Source organism: Lethenteron reissneri, chromosome 19, assembly GCF_015708825.2.
Source record: "Lethenteron reissneri isolate LAM-NWPU_2019-01 chromosome 19, ASM1570882v1, whole genome shotgun sequence".
Taxonomy (NCBI): Eukaryota; Metazoa; Chordata; class Hyperoartia; order Petromyzontiformes; family Petromyzontidae; genus Lethenteron; species Lethenteron reissneri.
The window spans coordinates 7,554,868-7,579,360 of record NC_083797.1 but is presented as its reverse complement, the minus strand read 5'-3'; the positions used below and the strand labels follow the sequence as shown (position 1 = coordinate 7,579,360).

The window sequence follows — 24,493 nt, the reverse complement described above, 5'->3', positions numbered from 1 at the left end:
TCACAGGCGCTCGCTAACTGCAGGTCCTGCGGGATATTTGTCTTTGCGTGAGTGTGTAAATGTGGGAAGCGGTAGTGTCGTGATGAACACACTTCGCCACGAAGTCGGCCAACCAGTTAGATTCCCGCTCACGGCAAAGACCAGTGACGATTGTCTGAATCAGCTATGGCCTCGCCGAGGTCGATCACTGTTACAATGTTTTTATAGCTATATTTTGGTGATTTTGAAAACGTTTTGGTTTAGCCATGTTTGTTTGTTGTAGTACAGAGTTAGCCTGATAACTTTAATCTAAATTGTCTTATGGCTATTATTGTTTGACTTGTATCCCACTGGGATTTTTGCACACAGCGTTGAAATACGGTGTTTTTTTCTGGAAGACTTTGCTATTTTTTCCTGGATTTTTCTGTTTGCGTGTAGTCACTTTAAGATGTTTCTTGTTCATGTTTTTGTTTGTTGCGGTTGCACCCGAGTCAAGAGCCGCATGGCTCACAGGGTTATACCTAATAAATGAAAATGATTATCTATTAACAAAAAAGGTCATATATGACATGTTTTACTGTTGGTTCAATTTCTTTCTTCAAGATTAGCACTTTGTATTTAGTTGTCATCTCTGATCTTTTGTAAAGCTCCTAGAAGTTTACGTAGTCTAAAGATTATTGTTACCCTTTTCTGTTGCGTTTGTTTACCAAGTTCATCACTAGCGTTATGCTACAGTGCACTACAGTACATGGCATCGATATTTAAGTTTAATATTTCAATAATCAGATGCAGCACCATTATTTTTTCACGTACATGTATGCTCAACTTATTTCGCACTATACGTAGCCAACCGTGCTAATCGGAGGTGCAGCTGCGAATTTAACTCATGTAACCAGGATCGTTGCAGAGACCTAACCACTGCGCCACCGCTCCGTGAACATAAAGACGCCTGAAGACATCACAATATAGAAAACTGGTTTTGCTTTTTCCTATAATTCATACTCTATTGCATTGCAGATACAGAATCTATGTTTCACACCAATACAGTCAGCCCAATACATTTTTACATACTTGTTTCATTAATTAATTCATCACTTCTTGCCGTATTCTGTCATTCACCAGGGCATTCTAAATCCAGTTCACCATGGAAGTCCAGTTTACCACGGACGCCCAAAGGATTCTTGGTTTCCGCAGACCACTGTTTTTGGCCATGTTTATTCTTAAATCCTTTATATTAAGTTCACTTGCTTGCTTTCTTGCGCGCTTACGACCGTGCAAATCTTTCGGTCGTTTTTTAACCCACTTCCCGTGATCCAATCGAGCTGACATTTTGCACACAGACTCGTTGTGCGTGACAATTTATTTTCGTGAAAATTTTTTTCCAAAATTTTACACTTTTTAGGAAAAAATTAATTATATTTAATTACCAATTGCTTAATGGTGGCAGGCAATCATCTGACCCATAGGTGGCAGCCATCTCAAGCCAGAGGACGAGAGGACTCTAGCCGCCACGCATATAAAGGATTTATAGTGAAAAACTTAGTTTTTACGGGTTAATTTTTATTACCACACTTAATTCTAGATTTGAAGCTTTTGTGACTGCAAGGATTCATACTCTTAGTTTTTTTCGGTAAAGTCACGTAGGTAAAAAATAATCATAGAAATAATAATAGAAATAAAATGATAAATCACGACGTTTCGGAGGCATCAGGTGGGACCGTCACAGCACTTGAGACTTGTGTTGCCTCCGAAAAGTCGTGATTTATTATTTAATTTATATTATTATTATTTTTACCTACGTGATTTTACCACACTGGTCATTGAGTGTGGTGAATCAATCAACGCATTCATTCATTAATATCCCCCACCCACCCCCATTCATTCATTAATATCCCCCACCCCCACCCCCCATTCATTCACTCGGAGAATTCAACCCCCACGTGTCACTTCCGTATTCCGAAGCGCGCGGCATCTTCCGGAAGACGTCTACCGAGTCAAGCCCCAGGCCCCCAAAAAAACGCGAACGCGACCCAACCGGCTCCAAGCACGACAAGGAGGATTGGGGGCCTCCTCCTCCTCCTCATCATCATCGTTCCGTCTTCTTCCTGCTTGCCTTCTGCTCCGAGTGTTTGTGGCTTTGTGACCCCCCGACCCCGTCGTCTTCACCTCTCTCTCGTCGACCCAGCGAAGCGAGAGCGTGTGGGGGTTGCCAGTCAGAGGCGGACACAGGAAGAGGAGGTGTTGTTTGGGTGGGTGTTTGTAGGTAGCGTGTCTCTCTTACCTCTCTCTCGTTCTCTCTCTCTCTCTCCATGGAGTTCGTGGAGCTTATAAAGACGCCCAAGGTGGAGGGAGCGGTGCTGGAACGGCCTTGCGCCGCTCCGCTGGAGGGCACGCTGTGTATCACCGGTCACCACCTCATCGTGTCTTCGCGTCGGGAACACGCCGAGGAGATGTGGCTACTCATGTCTTCCATCGACGCCGTGGAGAAGAGGTGAGTGTCGTGGTGTGTGTGTGTGTGGACGAAACGTGCCGCTACTTAGTGTGGCGAATGGTGGTTGTTGTTGTTTGTGTGAGTGTCGCTCTACGAACAACCTGGCCGGCCACCCGAGTTCGATTGCTACTCGTGGCTAACAAACATTGGGTGACAATTATGCGAAGCGGTCCTGGGCCTCCTTGCACGAGTACTGTATCTTGTGTGGTGTGTAAACATCGCCACGAGGGAGACAAAGGCGGCCGGGCGTGATAGGTTTTAGGGACGAGCTTGAGAAGGCCATCTCCCAACAAAGCCACCTTTTGTGTTGTGTCTTTGTGGTTGGCGTGCAAAAGGGCTTTTGCTTTGAACTCGTGACTCTTGTTTTCACGTTTTGTAAGACTAATGTTTTGTATTGCAGCAGTGTGAGTGTCTAATATATTTTCAAATGTGTTTCTCTTTCGTTTGCCGTATCTCACACAACCATGCTACTCCTAATCTACACCCGCCACGCAACCTAATGGTCTCGTGACCACCTCATTGTCAACAAAGCTGGCATTGTGATTGTAACATGAAATAATAATTATTGTTGTTGATATTGCACGGTGAATATTCCATAGCCATGATATTTGGCAACATGCGCCGCCAGAGCTGAATGCAGCTCTTTTAAGGACTGCTTTGCGGCTCTTTAAATATTTAGTTTTCTTTTCTGAATTCGAAAAAAATGTTTTTCGGGTTATTTCGGTTGCTGACTCCTGACTGTGGGAGTCCAGTTTACCATTAAAGTCCAGTTTACCGTGGGAGTCCAGTTTACCATTAAAGTCCAGTTTACCATGGGAGTCTAGTTTAACATTAAAGTCCAGTTTACCGTGGGAGTCCAGTTTACCATTAAAGTCCAGTTTACCATGGGAGTCCAGTTTACCATTAAAGTCCAGTTTACCATTAAAGTCCAGTTTACCGTGGGAGTCCAGTTTACCATTAAAGTCCAGTTTACTGTGGGAGTCCAGTTTACCATTAAAGTCCAGTTTACCCTGGGAGTTCAGTTTACCAGTGGAAGTCCAGTTTACCATTAAAGCCCAGTTTACTGTGGAAGTCCAGTTTACGGTGGAAGTCCAATTTACCATGGGAGTCCAGTTTACCGCGGGCGTCCAGTGTATCGAGGAAGTCCAGTTTACTGGAGAAGTCAGTTCACAATTTAAGCGCTGTTTACCATGGAAATCCAGTTTACCATGAGCAGGGGTTGGCAACCTGCCGCTACAGAATGGCTTTTCTTGTTATTTTGGTTTCCGGCCCCTGCCCTAGGAAGTTGACCGAGTCCCTGCCCCATCCTCTCCTTCCCATGACCGTGATTCTGATCATCTTAACGTGGCCGGTTCGTTCGCATACTTGATGCCTTGTCTATCTCCCATAAGCTCGCTGTTCTCACCTATCCCTTATTTACCACCTTCTGTTGCTTCCATAGATAAGTTGTTCGTCCCAATGGCCTCCTCGATTATGCACTCAACCAAATTTATTCAGATTTCAAATCTAACTCATTTTACTAATTCCACTCCATGTTTCCTTTAAGTCTGCACACCTCAATAAAGTATCACCCTCTACCTTACTTGTTTACCTTATCCACACATTCCCTGTGCCCTAACTTCACCACAGAATCACACACTCTCAATGAACGTTACGTTTTTTTGTGCGTTGTGCTTCCTGTTTTGCATTTAAGTTTCCGTGCGTGTAAATGTTGCTTCCATGATTGTATTGTAGCTTTGAGAGCCGTGGAAACCAGGTCGTCAAGTTTACCGATCTGCAGGAGGAAAGGTTTGCCTCTTCTGCTCTGTGTCCTATAATCATTTGTCATGCACACTGTGCCCTTTAGTATACTTTTGCAATGCAAGATATGTGGTTTGGTGAGAAAATGCTTGGAAGTGTTCACCTCGGGGACACTCAAGTGTTTTGTCCATGTGGGCCTCAAGCTGCTGTCATCCCCGCTCCCATTCTGTTCTGCTTAAGAGTAACCCATTTGGAGTGCTATGGTGGGCGTGCAGCATGTACAGGGTGTTCCATTTATAGACATCTCACACATTTCGAATTGTTATTTTGATTGCCGTTACAAGATACATTTTTGCGTTCAATTGGTCAAGGTGGATCAGTTGTGTGGCTATTGCATGACATAACCCTGCGGGGGTACATCCAACATCATATGCATGCAACAAAACGTAAGCCCCACATTGCATCACACCAGCAACGTTGGACAAAGTGAATGGGGAGTGTTTAAAGTTTTAATAAGGGTATTGAAATGAGTCCGAGACATGTAGAGAATTGGAAAGCAACGTTTTCTCTTTAATTTAATTCTATTACATAAGTAGGATATCTATACATGAAACACCCTGTATTTCAACTACTATCTACATTTTAATTAAATCCGATGTGCCATAGCAAAGACGTTGTTGGTAATGTGTCTGTTATGGGCATGTCTTTAAAATTCAAATAATGATGATTTTATTTAATTATAGTTTGCACCCTCCATAGTACGCAATGATTTACTCTCATGGTTAATCAACAGCTGCATACTTTATAGAACAATTCTTACTAAATCGCTGCCCTGTTGATAGTGGACTGGTCCTATGCAGATCTTTTTCGAATATTATTCAAAAGTAACAATAATACTTTAAGCGCTGAGCTGAATTGTTTAGTTTTGTGGGAATTATCAGTTCTTCTCTTCCTCGGTATACAATATATCTAACCAACTGCATGCAAACTCTCTAACTTTCAGAATTGAACTTGACCTATAATGAGCCAATTAATTACTAAAAGAGGTTTTGGAAAAAAGCATGACTGGTCAAAACAACAAATTATGTGTATTATATTCAAATATGATGTTATTGTTTGCAATGGGTAGATTAAAACTATTTTGGTTTCTCTCTGTTAATTCAGTAATATTTTTCATCCCTTTGCTAATCTCCAACAAGATGAAGGCCTCTCCCCAGTGTGTCGGTTTAGGAGGTTGTTTGACCTGACTTCAATATGCTGATCAGTGCATATCGGTGAAGGAGAGTGCTCACTGCCCAATAAGACACTGCTCGTCACTGATAGTAGCTGTGGCCGGGCATTGAACTCATATCGCCAAGTTTATCGAGCAGTGTGCTCATCACACTGCATGCCAGTAATGTTCTATGTACATAAGACTGTAAATTAATGAGCCCAATTAGCTGACCAAATGGGTCAACCCACTTTAACCACAATAACCAAGAAGATAATTGAACTGGAACAAAGAATCTTTGTTTTAGGGTTTCCTATGTGCACCTATTAAACGTCACTGAAAAGAACAGGTACGAAAGTGAACAAATGAGAAAATCTGGGCAAACTCGTGCATTGCCATACGAAAATTTGTTAAAGGCTATTCTTGCGTATGAAAGTATATAAAGCAGAGCGCTATCCAGTCTCTGCATGCCAGTATTGTACATATTGATTAACAAAATATTAATAATTAACAGTCTTTGCATGAAGGCCTCCGCCACACCATGTCCACCATGGGGGTTATTTGACAATACTTCACCATGCTGCTGAGTGTCAGTTGGTGCAGGGGGTAGCACAGATTGGTTCAAATATGACTTGCCTCCGGGCATAAGCCTCGTGTCGCTAAGATCAAACCGCAGTACGCTAACCAATTGACCACCGCTTCACTCCACTCAGGGTTGTTTACACATGTAGCATTGATCATATAATAGATGGTTACATTGTGTTGAACGTTCCCAAGGAATATATTATTTCACCTCTGTTTAGATTAAAACAATAATTGGATTAATATTTTTCCCCTAGTGTTTATTACTATTATTTATGTACAAAATATAGGAAAGTGGAATTTCCACCTCAAATGAGCACTCCCTCCCTCAATGTTCATTTGAGGAGGAAATAACTTCTAGATTTGACTATCCCACGGATTAACATTGCCACCTTAACTTAAACGTGCAATTGGGTTAGGTAATACAAATTTCACGTGAACCTATGTTCGAGTAGAATTCGCATAAACACAGTGTGTTGACGTTAGTTGTTGTGCTGCCTTTAACCCAAGGTACATTTCCTCTTCATCAGATTTGCTGGGACTGTAGGGACTCTGACAATAAAGTGCAAGGACCTTCGGATCATACTGCTGCACATCCCTGGAATGGAAGAGTGCCACAACATTGCCAGCTCCATTGAAGTAAGCTGTGCACCATCGCAGAAAGGTGGCAGCTGTATTAAAAGCCATGCTTTTTAATCCTACTCAACTGAAAACAATTGCCCAAAATCTTGACTGAAAGCTTTCGAGACTGCAGGAATTCATATTCTTTGGGTCTTTCGGTAAAATCACGTAGATAGGTTCAAAGAAAATAACAAAAAACCACGACGTTTCGATCGCAACACAGGCGGTCGTCTTCAGGAAAAGGGGGGTTAGCGTCCAAAGGCAAACTGTTTATAAGGGTTTGAAATGGGCGTAGCCCAAATGTCAGCAGCCAATGTTAATGCAAGTGGTGGGCAGCCAACCCGAAGGTGGTTGGTTTTCCACCAATCAAAGGGCTGCCAGGTGAAAATTAGCATGTTAATGAGAGATTAACATGTTAAGCTTATCAATTTACCTTGAAACCATAATGGGATGGTAAAATGCAGAATGGTGTAGCCCTGCAATTTCTTGCTCATGCTTTAGAGAGCCACTTTTTCAAATACATTCTGTAAAATGTGGGAGTTCCCACACTTTACCCCACCAGACGGTACTTGCCGATCACTGTCTGGTGAACCCATTCATACTTCTGGGTGGACGGTGGCAGTGGGTGGGTGGGAATTTAAGAAACTTGCCCTATTCTTTAAACTGCCACCCTAGGAGTTCGGATTGAACTGGTGACCTCTGGATTACTCATCCAGCATGCTAACCATTACACCGTGGCAGCATAAGATTGGATAGCACATATGCAAGAATAGCCTTTTACATTTCTTAGTGGCAATGCATGAGTTTGCCCAGATATTCTCATTTGTTCACTTTCGTACATTTACTTTACTTATCCATGAAAGCCACATTGAGTCATAGGACTCTTTTTTTAGGAATTATCCTGCATTTTGTTATTTTAAGATGTTTTCGGCCAATTAAAGATGAGTGTTTATCATTCAACTGGGATTAAACCCCCGAAAAAAACCCACGCGCGCAAGGGGTCAACACTCTATCCCCATACAGATGGAAACCCATGGCGGTTTGTCCACTTGCTGCACTGCCCTTTCATGGCGAGCCAGGGTATGGTACCTCGATCCCTACAGGAAGGGAGATTCAATACATTTGTATAATCCACCATCCCTCGCCTCCACAGTTCTGGAATACACGTGCATGCTACCACTGCTCGTATGAATTGCATATGACACTTTTTATTCACTTGAAAACCTGAAGCTCCATTATTCTAGGTTGACTTGTTAATTATTGAAAGCTGAGTTTATACGGGCTAGGTTAATGTAAACCCGAGGTTGTTCATCAATTGTGCTCTTCCCATCAACTGAACTTTCCACTTTTCTGAAGTAATCCAACGTCGTGATATTTGCGTTGCAGGTTGAACTGTTTCTAAAGTATTTAATCGATTATTCAGTAATGCTGTGATGGGTATTTGTTATGGTTATCTGCTCTATGTTTTGTAATGTAGCAAATACCGTGGCTTTGGTTTGTGAGAGCTTGGGTGACTGAATCGATTTCCACTGAATGAAACAAATGTAGAAACAATTACATTAATTTACAACAGTGCAACGTATATATAGATCGAGATTGCATGAAGAAAGTAACAAAATAGATAATGGAGAGAATTGGGACAAGATGAATTTTCGCCAACATTATTCACAGCTACGTAAAAGTTTTATGAAAATTAGATTGGAGAACTGAAGGCATAGATATGTTTACAAAATATTCGCCATCCATTGATGATCTAGCCGTTTTAACAACCAATGTAAATTTCGATTTAAAGCTTTCGTGACTGCAGGGATTCATCTTCTTGGTTCTTTCGGTAAAGTCACGTAGAAGGGAAGTAATAAAATAATAAAAATAAAACATAATAAAACAATTCTCACGACGTTTCGGCCACAACGCAAGCAGCCGTCCTCAGGTGAAAACCAGGTCCGTCGAGGCGACAGAGTCTGAATGAAACAGCACACGAGCTTGGAGCATATATATAAGCTGGGCGCATTGACAAAGGAATTTGCATATCAAAAGGAATTTAGCATATTTATGGGAAATGCAGGAATGTGATTAGTACTGCATATGCATGTGCATTATGCAGGATTAACAGCATCAAAGGGAGCTGCAGTTGCTGCTGCTGCTGCAGTTGCTGCTGCTGCTGCAGTTTCTGCTGCTGCTGCTGCAGTTGCTGCTGCTGCTGCAGTTGCTGCTGCTGCTGTTACTGCTGCTGCTGCACTTACTGCTGCTGCTGCAGTTGCTGCCTTATCCATTTTAATATAACACTATGTATTATTCTACCCACCCTAATGTGTATCACACTGCTATATGTTTACTATACAATTACGACACCATACATTACTCTGCACACTGCACCATGCCAGTGAGTGGAACGCGGTCTGAAAGTCACCGTAAACGTGAACACAATCAGTTGAGATCCGAAATGGTTTATTACGTCCTTCCAATGATTGCTAAGCCAGAATCCATCTTCTCGGTTGAAATTGTCTCTGTGTTTGTATATGTGGATCGCCTCATGAACGAATCTCTCATGATAGCCAGATGGCTTGCAGAGAACCTCTGTCTTGGAGAAGTCAATATCATGTGAGCCCACTGAGTTGTAACAGTGATCTGCCACGGCTGGACAAACACCTCAGCCGTGGCAGATCACTGTTACAACTCAGTGGGCTCACATGATATTGACTTCTCCAAGACAGAGGTTATCTGCAAGCCATCTGGCTATCATGAGAGATTCGTTCATGAGGCGATCCACATATACAATTTCAACCGAGAAGATGGATTCTGGCTTAGCAATCATTGGAAGGACGTAATAAACCATTTCGGATCTTAACTGATTGTGTTCACGTTTACGGTGACTTTCAGACCGCGTTCCACTCACTGGCATGGTGCAGTGTGCAGAGTAATGTATGGTGTCGTAATTGTATAGTAAACATATAGCAGTGTGATACACATTAGGGTGGGTAGAATAATACATAGTGTTATATTAAAATGGATAAGGCAGCAACTGCAGCAGCAGCAGCAAGTGCAGCAGCAGCAGTAACAGCAGCAGCAGCAACTGCAGCAGCAGCAGCAGCAACTGCAGCAGCAGCAGCAACTGCAGCAGCAGCAGCAACTGCAGCTCCCTTTGATGCTGTTAATCCTGCATAATGCACATGCATATGCAGTACTAATCACATTCCTGCATTTCCCATAAATATGCTAAATTCCTTTTGATATGCAAATTCCTTTGTCAATGCGCCCAGCTTATATATATGCTCCAAGCTCGTGTGCTGTTTCATTCAGACTCTGTCGCCTCGACGGACCTGGTTTTCACCTGAGGACGGCTGCTTGCGTTGTGGCCGAAACGTCGTGAGAATTGTTTTATTATGTTTTATTTTTATTATTTAATTACTTCCCTTCTACGTGACTTTACCGAAAGAACCAAGAAGATGAACCAATGTAAAGTAAAAACAACTAAATGGGAGGGGACAAAACTACAGGAAATTATAGTAGAACTTGATAAAGATAGATGCAATGTGGGGCTTAAGATAAATGAGCAAAGCAAAAATCACATACAAGTTTGCAAAGCAATTAAATATAGTTAGGTGCAGTTGTTGAAAGCAAATCAGGATGGAATTGATGAAATGGTGGATGAGACCAGGTTGAATTACTTTTGGAAAACTAAAGTTCAAGGAATGCAACATATTTATACGCCTAAAGAAGAAGTGTTTTTCCATCAGTGCCTGCTATAGCATAGAGATCAGAAACATAGACATTGACAAAGAAAAAGGAACAAAAGCACACCAATAAGCATTGCAGAACACGCTCGTGTATGGAAGCTAGTTGGTTTGGTGCATTAGGAAACCGTGAATGATGGTGGTGGAGTATGAATGCCTTCATTCAGCGGTAATAGTGGCTGAGTACAGTGAAAAATCGACGCGTGTTTAACTTTTGCTCTGCTTGCTCTGCTCTTTAATAAATGGGCAAACGTTTGGTTGTAACTTGCGTGCAGGTGCTGTCTACGCTGGCGGCCGTCAACCTGTACTACCCCTTCTTCTACCGCCCTATGTTCGAGGCGCTGGAGGACGGCTGGCACTCCTTCCTGCCCGAGCACGAGTTTGCACGCCTCACCTCGCACGTGAGCTCCACGTTTCCTCGCTGGCGACGCTCTACAGTGGCGAGATGTTAACTCCCTCGCCTGGTATACATGAGGCCGTGGGTTTGATACCAGACCCTTGACGCCTGCTGTATGTTTGGAGTTTTCGTGTCTCTCTCCCCGTTGGTCGCGTTTATTTTTCTCCGAGTCCTCTGGTTTTTTCCCCTCGCATTTAGAAACATGTGTTTAAGGTATTTGGCTGCTATACATTTCCACATGATAAGCTACTTCGTTGAGCTATCATTTGTGGTCAGGTCACTTCTAAAATAGAGCTGTATAGCTCATTAGGCCTTTTCTGGTAAAATATAAAAAAATGTTTCATAGTTTCAATCGCACACCTGATAATAGTTTATATCCAAATCTCTTCTCCCAAGCCCAGATCTAAACTTGAAGGTGTTCAAGATTTAAAGCGATATAGAACTTTAGGCTGACCCTCTCTGAGTCAAACCAATGAACCTCCGATATATGTTGGGAACCCAGATACATTTTTTTTTATATCCATAAGCATAAACGTGCTTATATTCCAATTTTTTTTATAGTCCTAGAACAATGTTAGAATTTACCTCGGTCACAATCTATCAAATCAAGATTGTCAAAAAATGTTTTAATACAATATGTAATAGGCTTGTGTGTGCGTCTGTATTCAGACCTTGTAAATTCACTCTAAACGTAAAGTAAAAAAAACAAACTTTCATGTGCTCCACAGACGGCCGACTGGCGCCTGAGTCACGTGAATAAGGACTTCACGGTGTGTCCGTCCTACCCACCGGTTGTCATCATCCCCAAGGCCATCGACGACGAGATGGTCAAGAAGGTCTCTGCCTTCCGGCAGAACGGCCGATTCCCTGTGCTCAGCTACTACCACAAGACCAATGGCATGGTGCGTCGCACCTCGCTGCCACACATAAAAAGCCCCACTTGGTGCCTTTTCTTTCATTCCTGTGCAAAGTTACTTTTCCTACCAACAAAACAGCTGCGGGCATTGTAACTTATTGAATGAGATGGACTTCTGAAGTTGCCGCGTGGGTCCGGCGGTCACCGCTGAGTACCTCGATTCTGATCAAAGTAGCTATTGAAGGCAGATCAGGATCAAAATGTTAACTCAAATGCAAACAAGAACAGGATGGCATCCTTTTGTAAAACTGAATCGGAAAATGAAAATTAACTTACCAGTGTGCTTGAAGAAGAAAGATGTTTTATTCACTACATGTTACCTGCAATGATGTTGCTCGGAAGCATTTACGGTGACAAAGAAAGTGGTGCAAAAGCTGAGAGCTTGGAGAGGTGCAGATGTGGAATTATACTGAGACACAGAGAGAGAAACACATTAATCTTAGAACAAATACAAGTTTGTGACATTATATTGACCCTTAAAAGCTAAAGTGAACTTGGGCCTGACCCATCGGGTAATGGAATGACAGCCAAAGAAGTAAAACGTCCCAGAGGCTGATTGCCACAGAGACGGAGGGATGAGATTAGCTCTTGCATGAATGAGATGGATTATGGTGACGGAGTATAGAAATCTTCATCCAGCAGTGGATAGACCACGACCGCTGATGGTTATTCCTTTTTGTCAGTCGCTTGACAAATGTCGCATCTCTTAGAACATCGATTACTATCGCTGGAGATTACTGCTTCAGAATTATGGGTTTTTTCACAGCCTGTGTACCAACGAGTCAATGGCACAAAGGCCCAGTTGTGTGCTGCATTGCTCGCCTTGTTTCTTTTTTGGTCTCTTTTTCTACGCATGCCAGTGGGAGATGTGCAGGGTGATAAACGGAGGGACTAATTTTTATTCAGAATGCATTCACGCTTTAACGATATATCTGAATGTCGCATGTCACTCTAGTTCATGCAGTAAAGCTTACTTGTATGCTTAATTTACAAGAAAAACAAAAAACAAGTTAAACATCATTGCCTCTTTGGGTTTCTTCTGCAAGCACCAACATGCAAACGCATTTCAGCAGCTCACTCGGTATGGGCAGCATACAAACAGTCCATCATAAGCAATGCATGCCTTGGCATGGCTCGGATTACTGTGAAATACAGATTATATTGCATTCCAAAATATATACTTACGTTAAGCTTGGACACATTTCGAAGCAGACACTTTGCTCTGTCCATGAATGGTGCTTCCATGCAGGGGTCCTGACTGGGTTTGAGTCCTGTCACGTATCTGAGGTTCCCTTTGTAAAGAATATATTGCATCTCAGAGTCTGTAATCTGAATTTATTTTTTCATGTGATTTATGTTTTATATAGATCCATGTTTACATGCTCGTATGTCCGTCGGATCTATGTTGCCATGTGGTGACCCACATCATGCTTGAACATGAGACTATTTTCATTTCTTGAGTCCTTACGTGGTTAAGCAAATAAACTTGGAATTGATGTTGAGGGTGCTATTGGTTACAAGAAATTACTCTTAGACGGTCGACCATCCGTGGAAATATGTAGGTAATAGGATGAATTTCCCCCCACTTTTGAATGGAGGTTTTTAATGAAGGCCTTGCTTGCTGGAGTGGCAAGTGGACAGAAGGGAGTAAAGTGAGATGAGAGCATTAGACGGTGAGGCTGTGGAGAATTTGTAAGTTTGCGATTGCAATGTTGAATATAATCTGGGATTGGGAGCTGGTGGAGGAATCGGAGTGATAGGGTGATGTGGTCATGTGTTGTGCGTGTTAAGTCTAGCAGCGGCATTGTATAGCATGTTTGAGGTTGTTGAAGGGGGTAGGTGCTGAAGGATCTGCTGCCACTTGAGAGGTACTCCTTTTTAAAAATATCCAAACATATCCATCGATTCATAATCAACGTTTTTGGGTTTAGATCGCGTTATTTATAAATGTGTCGTAACCCTCCACCACCCGACACGGCCAATCAGTAAAAAAGTGTCACGTTGACAAAAGACAAATAGTTCACTGCTTTAGCCCACCGGTGTGTTGAAGCCACTATATTTACAATTGGCTTCAACACACCGGTGGGCTAAAGCAGTGAACTATTTGTCTTTTGTCAACGTGACACTTTTTTACTGATTGGCCGTGTCGGGTGGTGGAGGGTTACGACAGATTTATAAATAACGCGATCTAAACCCAAAAACGTTGATTATGAATAACATTGGTCGCGAAAGCCTACATGTTAAAATAACCATTGATAATAAAAAAAAAATCAGAAAATGGTAGGGTGATTAAGAGGCTTTTCTCTGTAATGGATTGCATTAAGATGCATATCCCGCACAGTGGGCACTTAACAAGACCTTCACAAAGGTCACTGTTTACAAAACGCGCTTCGTTACGCAAACCGGCCGCAGGTAATGATGCGCTGCAGCCAGCCACTGACGGGCTCGGGTGGGAAGCGCTGCAAAGACGACGAGAAGCTGGTGAACGCCGTGCTGGGGCCCGGCAAGCGTGGCTACATCATCGATACGCGCTCCCTGCACATCGCCCAGCAGGCCCGTGCCAAGGGGGGCGGCTATGAGCCTGAGGCACACTACCCACAGTGGCGTCGCATCAACAAGTCCATTGAGAGGTCAGACAGTGCACACACACACACGTGCCTCTTTTCTCTGTTGTCTGGGGAGGGAGGGGGGGCTGGTGGCGTGGTGGTTAACACGCTGCACTACGACCATGGCGGCCTGAGTTTAATTCCCCGGCCTCGTCTAATATCTGTGGTGATTCCCATTAGTACTAATTACTAGTGTAGTGACTGACTCAGAGACACTAAGAGCAGGTCGTACTGGGGAAACAAAGTGAATCATCTCAGGGTAGGCCCAGGATCGATTCAGATCGTCACATTAGGACCAGTACTACTTATCAGTATCAGTTGTACTACTTATCAGTATCACGAGTACTACTTATCAATATCAGTAGTACTGGGGGAAAAAAGGCGGCCGATTAAACAAACATGTACATGAAATGTTTGGTAAGATATTCTGCAATAAAGCAAAAAAAAAATTCTGACCTTTATAAACAGATTTAGATTTGTTTTTGTATGATAACGAGCAACAGATTACATATTTTGGATGTGACCATCCATCCCTCCCAGCTAGAAAAACTTGTAGGTTAATCATATATAGAGCCCTGTCTCTCTCCGCCTTCCTCTTGCCTTCTCTGTGCTGTATCTCCTAATTTTGTCGAGTACTCACTCTGTCTCCAGTTAAAATCTGTTTCTCTCTTCCTGTTTCCCCGCTCTCCCTCTAGATTCCTCTCCTCCTTCCGCTGTACCTCACCCACCTTCCACCCCATATCTCTCTATATTTCTGTCTTTCACCTCTCAACCTTGCTCTCCTTATTCCCAACTCTACCTCTCCCATCTCAATCTCTCTTGCCTCTCCCTAAGCTTTGGCTGCGTGTCGCTTACCCTTACTCTTCTCTTCGTTTTGCTCTCTATTTCTTTCCTCTCTATTTTGAAACGCCGTTTCACTCTCTCCCTGCCCCCTCTCCTCTTTGTCTCTTCCTCCCTCTATCATCTCCCTCTCGACGATTGCATTTGCACGGGAAAAATGGCCGGGGTGGAGGGGTAGGTAGTTGCCGGGTAGGCATGACGTCAGCACGACGCACGAACCTGGCTCAACACCGTGGGATGTGGGTGACGTGCCCACGCAGATGTGCACGGTACCTCACCCCCATACACGTACACTTGACCGTGCTCCAGAAATCCAGCCAGTCAGTAATCCAGCCAGGCAAGAATGAGTCCAGCTAGCAAAACTTTTTCAGATGAAAAACACTGCACAAGGAATGTGAAATTATTTATAAGTGTTTATAACATACCTGCTTGTATATATATATAGACAATACAATTACTTAGCAACTTTAATATATTTTAAGCGGAAAACATTAAGACTCGTGCACAACGTTATCTTATTTAATTTTTACGGATGGGAAGTGCAGCCGTTTTATCTTAATGTTTTTTTGCTAGAACACTGGGTCACCGCAATTTGTCAGTGGTCAAAATTGGAATGCATTGAACGTGTGCATTTGGGGATATCACATAGTCGCTATTCTGCTGCACAATCTTACCATTATTCAGAATTAAATATTGAAAAAGGTCGTAAAACTTTTCAGAAATATTGAATGTGCTTTAGGGTTGGCTTTCACGTGAGAATTCAAAATTGGAATGATTTAACTTTGATCGACAATGTTCTGTTGTTGTTACTGCCTGTCAGGTGCAATCTTATGCAGGACAGTTTCATCAAACTTGTGGAGGCCTGCAATGATCCCTCGCATAACATGGACCGCTGGCTCAGCAAACTGGAGGCGTCAAACTGGCTTGGCCACATCAAAGACATCCTCACCACCTGCCTGTTTGGCGGCACAGTGTCTTGACAGGTGCTTGATATAATACAATTTGTACTGATAAAGCCTGGAGTGATTGAGAGCGTCGATGTGTGTGTTTTTTAGTGCGATGTACCTCGGCCAGTGTTGTCACTGGGCGATAAGGAATGTATTCAAGAATTATATTATCCTTGTATGTATGTATATGTGTAGAACTTATTTCGCACCATACATAGCCAACCGTGCAGATCGGAGGTGCACCTTTCGCTGATTTGTGGTGTCGCGTTTGTCATGTTTCGATTGTTCTGTATTGTTACGTAAGCCAAATGGCACAATTTACATACATTGTTCACTAATTCTTATAGAAGCAATTGAGTGTATATGTCATGCGCATAACAATCACTTTAAATTGGAGAATCATTACATGCCGAGTTGTAAAAAGTATCTTGGGTATGTCTGTTTTCAAGTGGCTGAATTGCTCGTAGCAATTCATGTATGTTACGTGAATGGTATACAGAAGTATACCATTTTATTTGACATGGGGCCAACATAGGAAACAGATGTTATTGAATTAATGTACACAAAATATATTTTCATTATAAGCCGTCCAACTCTCTACATTTTACACGGGGTATTTCTCAACAGATTTAAACGCCACCATTTGGCAGGACCCTTTGACTTTCTCGTGCCATTCCCTGCTCTCCTATGTCCTTATTTTGGGCCTCTATATCCCTTCAAGAGTCCCCATGTACATGCAAACTCCAAACATACAGCAGCAGGCATCGTCAGGGTCGAGATCGAATCCATGACCAATATACCAAGCGAGGCACACCTCGTGTCAAAGCCAGCCAGCCCCATGCACAACGACCCGATTTCATTGCTCCATCTCCCAGGTGGTGCCATCCTGTCGGATGCATTCCATGATGCCTCGGCTGCCGCTCTCCTCTCCTCGTGGTAGCGTGGATTTTTCTCCGGGTCCCTTAGGTTTTTCCCCTCCACATTTAGAATGAACATCACGCGTTTAGAGTATTTGGCTGCTTTAAATTTCCGCATGATGGTAAGCCACTTTGTTGAGCTATCATCTGTTGGCCAGGTCGCTTCTGAAAAAATAGATAATTGCTCAGTGTTATGGAAGCAAATTATATGGGAATGGGTGTAATCCACGTCACCATAACATGATCGCATTTAGAGCATTTTACGTTCTGTACAGCAGGGGGCATTGTGTGATTACTAGAAAAACGGGCAGATTTCTTGTCTCATTGATTTGCTTTGCTAAAATGTAGGCAGCATTCATTAACCGTTCATTGTAAACAAATGTATTTGGTGATACTGTGTTGTGCAGTAGTGCACATGTCACACAAACTCAACACATTTGGTAAGCATACTGCCTTAAAATGAAAAGTATATCCTAGATGATGTTTCTGGTAATGACCATTCTGCATAGCTCAACTGCCACCTGTTGTATACTTCTCCTCTAAGGCAGTGTTATTGATGAATGTGAGGTTGTCATTCAGGTTAAAGTAAATTACCAAAAAGATTTTCCTTAAAAAACATTTTAGACATCACCATTGATCACGTGATACTATTTCCGAATATTTTTTTTCCTCGCAATTTGCTGAAAAATGTGTTTGTAAAAAAAAACACTGCACAACTCTGTCAAATGTGTCAGTAGCATACCTACTTTAATCTGCTGTGTTTATAGAAGTCATTTTGGCAATATTTCTACGTGAGAATATTTTGTAAAACCGATCGTACATGTACATACAGACTTTGATTTATCACTGACACCTACTTAAAGTGCTTGCATTTATCAGTATATTTGTTTGGTATTAATAGCATACTTATGTGCTTTTTATTTTATTACAATGCTTAAATACAAATTTATCTCTCAGAAGAGGCTGTATGGCTGTCTAAAGGATTTGGGATGGACATGATGATGCACACGTGCAATCAATTAATATTTTGGCATTTGTTGATGGTTCGTGCAGGTTTACAAAGCTCCCAAAGCCCTGCTGCGCTGTGAGAAAGCCATGGGTTGGCAATGCAGAGAAGAGTGGGTTGTGAACTAGTCGGTGTGGGTGTTTGAATGTTATTCGCTGACATGCAACACATTGAAGTTGGATTGGTACAAACGTGTCACGGCAGGACCCACACGAAAAAGTATTGAAGCTCGGCGAATGTACTGTATTCTGTATAAATTAATTGAATATTACTATTATTTCTTCTACTCGAGTCGCACTTATAAAAGAGGTCTTGTTATACAACACAGGTCTGTCACCTGCTCCTCTGGTTTTTCCCTCCATTTAGAAACGTGTGTTCCAAGAATTTGGCTGCTATAAATTTCCACATGATTAGCCACTTAGTTGAGCTACGATTTGTGGCCAGGTTGCTTCTGAAAATTAACTATATAGCTCAGTGGGCCTTACCTGGGGGACAAAAATAAATCAACATTTTCCTGAATTCTTTCCTGTGATCTGACGATTGTGGGCTGCTTTTTTTTGGTGCACGTACCAGGGAGGGTGCCTCTGTGTTGGTGCACGGCTCCGATGGCACAGACTCCACTCTACAAGTCAGCGCCCTGGCCCAAGTGATCCTCGATCAGGACTGCCGCACCCTGCGTGGCTTCCAGGCGCTTGTGGAGCGCGAGTGGCTGCAGGTACTGAGTCGATTCCCCACCCTGACGTGCGTTAACCACGCACGTGCGCAGGAGTATTTCTGGTTTGCAGTGATATTGTGAAAATAATACAATAATCACTTACCCAGGAAAGCCACACAGTCTGAAGACTGCATAGGGATGTATGGCCAAGTTCTGTGTGTGCGTTTTTGGCAATGGGAGGAAACTGGAATACCTGGGGGAAACCCATTCAGAACAGTGACAGGAGATAGAAATATAATTTTCTCCATACAGATTTATTTGTTTGGAGAAAGGATGAGTGCATTTGGATGATGTGCAGAGCCCATTTCCGCAAATTGTGTATTGAATATTTAATGTAGGAAGGCCAAGCAGGAGAATGTCACAGGGATGGTCTGCAAGTCTGCCTTGTGTTAGGTATCCATTGTGTCGAGTTGTATCGTGTGCTCATGTTGTCAGATTGATTTCTGTATTGAGTTGCGCACACACAAGCAACAGAAGAGACAGTTTATATAACAAAGCAGCAGTCAGCACTTACTGCATTTGCACGAAAACGTCATTTCGAAGGTACCTTAAAAAATGTTTTGTTATGAATAATCAAAAGCATCTCGGATTTTAGTTACATAGTTTTCATGCGCACATATGGACATAGCATTAACTATGTATGTTTAAACATTTGAATTCATCTTGATGCTGCTGTGGTGTAATCGGTAGCACACTGGTCTTGCAATCTAGAGGTCACCGGTTCAACGCGATCTCCTAACACTTCCATTGAAAACAATCTCTAGCGTGCGGCAAACATGTGCAAATCACACGTCCAAGTTATAAGTCTATGAAGGCATGCGACAGCTTCAAGAGTTGGGCGACTAATGTTGCTCAGTCGGGCGGAGAACGCGGGAGAGTAGGATGCAGTTGTTTGGGTGGCCGCAGTCACACTTATAGGTTGTCTTTAATTCTCCACTTGTGGAGGAGAGGTGTGTGCGCTGCGACCAGTTGATGTTCTGAAGCGGTTGGAGCACCATAGTTCCCTTGGAAGATCAAAGCATGCGGCGCGATGGTGGCGTGGTCGATGAGGCTTTGATTTGAAACCTCTGCAGAACTCCATAGTGTTCACTAGCAGTCTTCAGTTGACCCCGCGTCATCCAATTGTCTTGCATGATCCCACATTGGTTTCTGGGATTTCAGACGGGTTCTTGGAGGGTTGAGCATTGAAACAATAATGCAGTTTTCTTACATACCCCCCCGACCTCTGCCTGCCCAGCAGTATATATGTTTGCACCGCAGTCAATGGCGGAGCCAGGGTTTTCAGGTAGGGGGGGCAATCCCTCCAGCAATTAAAAACGATAGAGGAGTTGTTAGTAAGTAAGGACTTGTCCCTTGCTTTTTATTTGACGCATGTGTGGCAATGGCGCAGCCATTGATCGAGGGTCAAATTCGAACCGTGGTGTGATCGGCATAGCGCTCGCTGAAGGTGAATGCCTTCAGGGAAGTCGTGTACTGTATACGCAACTGCGCACAATTCTGTGAGTCACTTATACCTGCTTTGCCGTTACTTATTGCCAATTATGGACTCAGACTATTGTCCTATCATCTCATAGAGTCCCTGGCATGTAATTATATGCTACACAGTGGCAGTGGGGGTCGCAAAATGCCGATTTATTACTAATAAACCCCAATGATCCGATCTAAATTAGGGATTTTGATCGGATCATGGGGGGGCACGTGCCACCCCCCCCCCCACTCCGCCAGTGACCGCAGTAAAAACAATCGGCAGGTCGCGTGAGGTCGAGTAGAGTAAGGGTACTCACACCCTCGTCTGACATGTCTGGCCAGCGTGAAACAGTAGGCCAAATACTCTCCAAAACAGACCTTGCTGTAGTGGGGGAGGTCCTTTGCGTGCCAGCAGTGGCGTGAGCAAGCGACCGCAGGGCTGCACCGCTTCTAGTTCACTAATTGTTGGCTAATTGGTGCTCGAGCCGCGTAAATCTCTCTCTCTCCCAACCCCCACGACAGGCAGGCCACCCTTTCCAGGAGAGGTGCAGCCGCTCCGCATTCGCCAACGTCAAGCCACGGCAGGAGGCGCCCTCCTTCCTGCTGTTCCTCGACTGCTGCCAACAAATCCAACGGCAGTTCCCGTGCTCCTTCGAGTTTGGCGAGCGTTTCCTCGTCCTCCTGTTTGAGCACGCCTACGCCTCTCAGTTTGGCACCTTCCTGTGCAACAGTGAGCTCGAGAGAATGAAGATGAAGGTGCAGCAAAAGACAGTGTCAATGTGGTCGTGGGTGAACAGGCCGGAGGTGATGGAGCAGTACCTCAACCCGCTGTACGAGCCCAACAACCTGGCCATTTGGCCGTCAGTCGCGCCGCAGAGCCTGGTGCTCTGGGAAGGTAAACAAATATATCTCCAGTCAAACACCTTTCCTCCCCCTCTCGTGTATTCATACTGTCAATCTAAGAGAGACGATGTGGCTCTTTTCTACATTTAATGAGCACCAGTTGTGAATGCTGCGACAATATATACAGCGCACGGTACATGCGCTCTAGATAAAATTGAATGTTGTGTTTTTAAATAATAATTTAATAATGTTTGAATCCATGCCATTCTTAGAGCACAATGCTACAACAAAGGACATAGTCTGGCGGTAGGGGGACAATGTTGCTACGTGGTTTTACCCATGAAAGTGATTCGGAATTTGTGAATACATTTCCAATTTGGTATTTTATCACACTCCTCTATTCCATGCTTGTCAGGGCTTAATCCTACTGTGCTAAGCTGGACAGGACCTATGTGGTCCAAATGGCGCTAAAGTAATCGATGATTAATGAAATGGTTGATTTTGGTAACTGGCCGTACATACAATGGTGCGAAGTGTCCTCTTCCTCCCCGTCCTTTTTGTGCGATGTGCCGCATCTCCACCCTAGGTGTGTTCCTGCGTTGGAACCAAAGCTTCAAGTGTGTGCAGGAAGCCTGGGATGAGGTGGTTATCATGGCTGCACGCCACAAGGAGCTGCAGGCTCGCGTGAGCAGCCTGAAGAATGAGTTGGCCTCACTCGAGAAAGCCCGCGACCCCCCCAATGGAGAGCAGTGACCTCGCCCGCTCTGTGCGACACTGAGCCGAGCGTCGAGGGGCCAGTAAACCACTCGCAGAAGCAAGCCTCCTGTTCTCGCACGCACGAGGGTGCTGTGTAAAATTGGCTTTGCTTGTACGGCATCAGTTTTTCTTCTGTTCGTACACGTACGATTGAATTCGAACGTGTACAAACGGAATCGGAAGAAAATGTCATTATCGGGGTACATCTTCAGATCGGAAGACGTAACGAGGCTCCCACAAGGCCATGGGGGGAGGGCGTGTGGCACAGTTTTGCACCAGCTATTGTTAAGTGCGGCCGTGTCGCTACAGTTCTCTGCGGTAAGTACAATGTCTTTAAAAAACAACGGCGCTACGCCTCTAAGTAAAATTAACGCTGCGCCGCTTGCACGTTCAAAGATTCGGCGGTGAACAGGGCGCACCCTGCAACCCGCAGACGGCTCTGAATGACAAGGGCTTAAATTGCGTGTGGGCCCGAGCCCATATATGTGCATTTACTTGTCGCTGGTCCCTCTGCTGCGTCGGTGGCAATGTGACTGGCCGCTCGCCCCCTGAGGGCATTCCTTGCATATCCAGGGTTTTCAACAGCATGGGGAAGTGAGAGCCGATGGGCAACAGACACAACGCGGTGTTCAGAGCAGGAAGATTTGAGCTCGTGCCTTGTGGACATACAAATAATTCCCCGCTTGGCGTCTAATAGTTCATAGCATGCAAGATTAGTGTTTGCATATCTCAATTTTGGAATTCTGTAAAAGGCTTGTCTGAGAAATAGATGGGTCAACATGGTTCAAATAAAGTTGCTTCACATATGGAGAAATTTAAGTTCCCAAGAAAGTCGGTGGAAAGAATGAATTGGTTAAACTTTGTTCTGTACTGATGAGTGAAGACTTAAGTGGACTTTCAGGGATGTTTTAAGATAAATGTGATGATACCAAAACACAGGGCCATTGCACTTTATGCAGTCCAGAAGGAAAGACCGTTATTGTATTTACAGGAAGATACATTAAACGAAAGGCAAATTATAATAGTCATGAATTAAAGCTTTCCACTGTAATATATAGGTTTGTCATTTTACATATTAATGGGGTTCTTAAATGATCCTTATGGCGGTACCCCGGGGTACCAAATGATACAAAATGGCCGAGGCAATTAAATATTTTATTTCTGGGACACAATTTTTTCCAGGGGTGTACTTAACTCCGCAACTCGGGTACCAATCGATCCGAAATCAGTGCTACTCCGCGATATCGAAACGCAGCGAGGACGATTGCGCTGAAACCCTGCACGCACGAACGCACCGTGGTGGTGCATCGTGTACAGCTCGTCGAGATGAGTCGATTGCCGCATCGCCAACCATCAATAGACTAAAAATGACTGCATCGCGGACATTATGCGAGAGCCGGGGTACCGCCATAAAGTTAAAATGTTTTGTAGTTGCAGAAATTGGAGCAAAAGTTTGAGATAAATTGTTGAGGTCTTATTACGAACAACTGGGTTTTAAACTTTATTTTGTATTGCCTTAGACATACAGTATGTGCTGCGGGCATTTTTTGGTTTCTGGATAAATACTACGACCATTGCACCGGTTGTAAATTCGAAAGATAATTGATCCTGCATCCACTTCTTCGTCATGAGGCTGTTATCATTTATTGTTGTACATATATTTTTTAAGTCATGTGTTTAACACGATAAAAAAATGTTTTGTCAAATAATGCAGAACCACTGAAGTAAGTCACAAAAAGGAGTGCTAGTCCAGCGTGCACCATGGTGGAGTGGATCATTGGGAGCAGAAGAAGGAAGTGCCCTGTTTATTTGCCTCTCCTGTTAACCCTCGCTCTGCTACTCAGGCCTTCTCTGGATGTTGTTAATTGGAAAATAGCGCAGCTGTAGCCCTGCCCAATCGATACATCTCTGCTTCGTGAGGGTCCTTTCAGTACAATGGTTCTCAATTGCAGTCGGTGACACCCTCTCTAAAAGAGTTGTCTTATTGGCCTTTGTGACTTGTCGTCGTGGTAGGAAGCTTGATTCTGGTCGGGTCATGACGGCTTCAGTTAAATATCCTGCTTTTGAATGCAGTATAAATAATGATTACCCACAGAACAAACAGGCCAGACTGAACTTGCTGGCTGCAGTGGCTTTCGAAAGTTATCATGACATGAACACATGAGAGTCGTCGACATTCAGATAACCTATATTTGGAGTTGTGATTTGTGCCAAAAGTCTATTCCTGGTGCACAGGATAAATGTTTTTTAAGGATTTAAGCAATTAGGACATATAACACATGGAGATTACCAGAGTCTTGACGTTTACTTAATAAAAAGTAATATTTTATTCATCGGCTATTGGCTATTCACTGCTGGCTAATGACCTCCCCATGCACCACAGGTGTTACGATGCCAACATAAGCAAATGCCACTGCATTTAGTCGTTGGTCTATTCTCAGATGTGTGTTCTATGAGCTGCTGTTCTGTTACCATTCTCGTTCATTGGCGGTGTGTCCTCTCCAAGCCCACTTTCGTTCACAGTGAAAAAGAAGTCTCTAACCTGTGTCTATTCTCGGATGCACAATTTAATCTTTCTGTCAGTGCAATTTGGGCGCCACGGTGGCGAGATGTCGATCCCGACCCTGACACCTGTATATTTGGAGTTTGCATATTCTCCCCTAGGTCGTGTCGATTTTTCTCCAGGTCTTGCAGTTTTTCCCCTCCACATTTAGAATCTACGTGCA

The 24,493-nt window shown here is 43.6% G+C and overlaps 1 protein-coding gene across 1 annotated transcript; it reads left to right on the top strand.

Moving 5' to 3' along the window:
• Positions 1-1,995: 1,995 nt before the first annotated feature.
• Positions 1,996-24,493, top strand: LOC133344223 (myotubularin-related protein 9-like). The gene is given in 10 exon segments (XM_061554280.1): positions 1,996-2,470; positions 6,533-6,641; positions 10,633-10,758; positions 11,483-11,656; positions 14,083-14,300; positions 15,937-16,069; positions 16,071-16,099; positions 18,560-18,701; positions 20,691-21,063; positions 21,598-24,493. Coding segments are annotated over 10 exon segments (1,653 nt in total). The 5' UTR covers positions 1,996-2,288; the 3' UTR covers positions 21,765-24,493.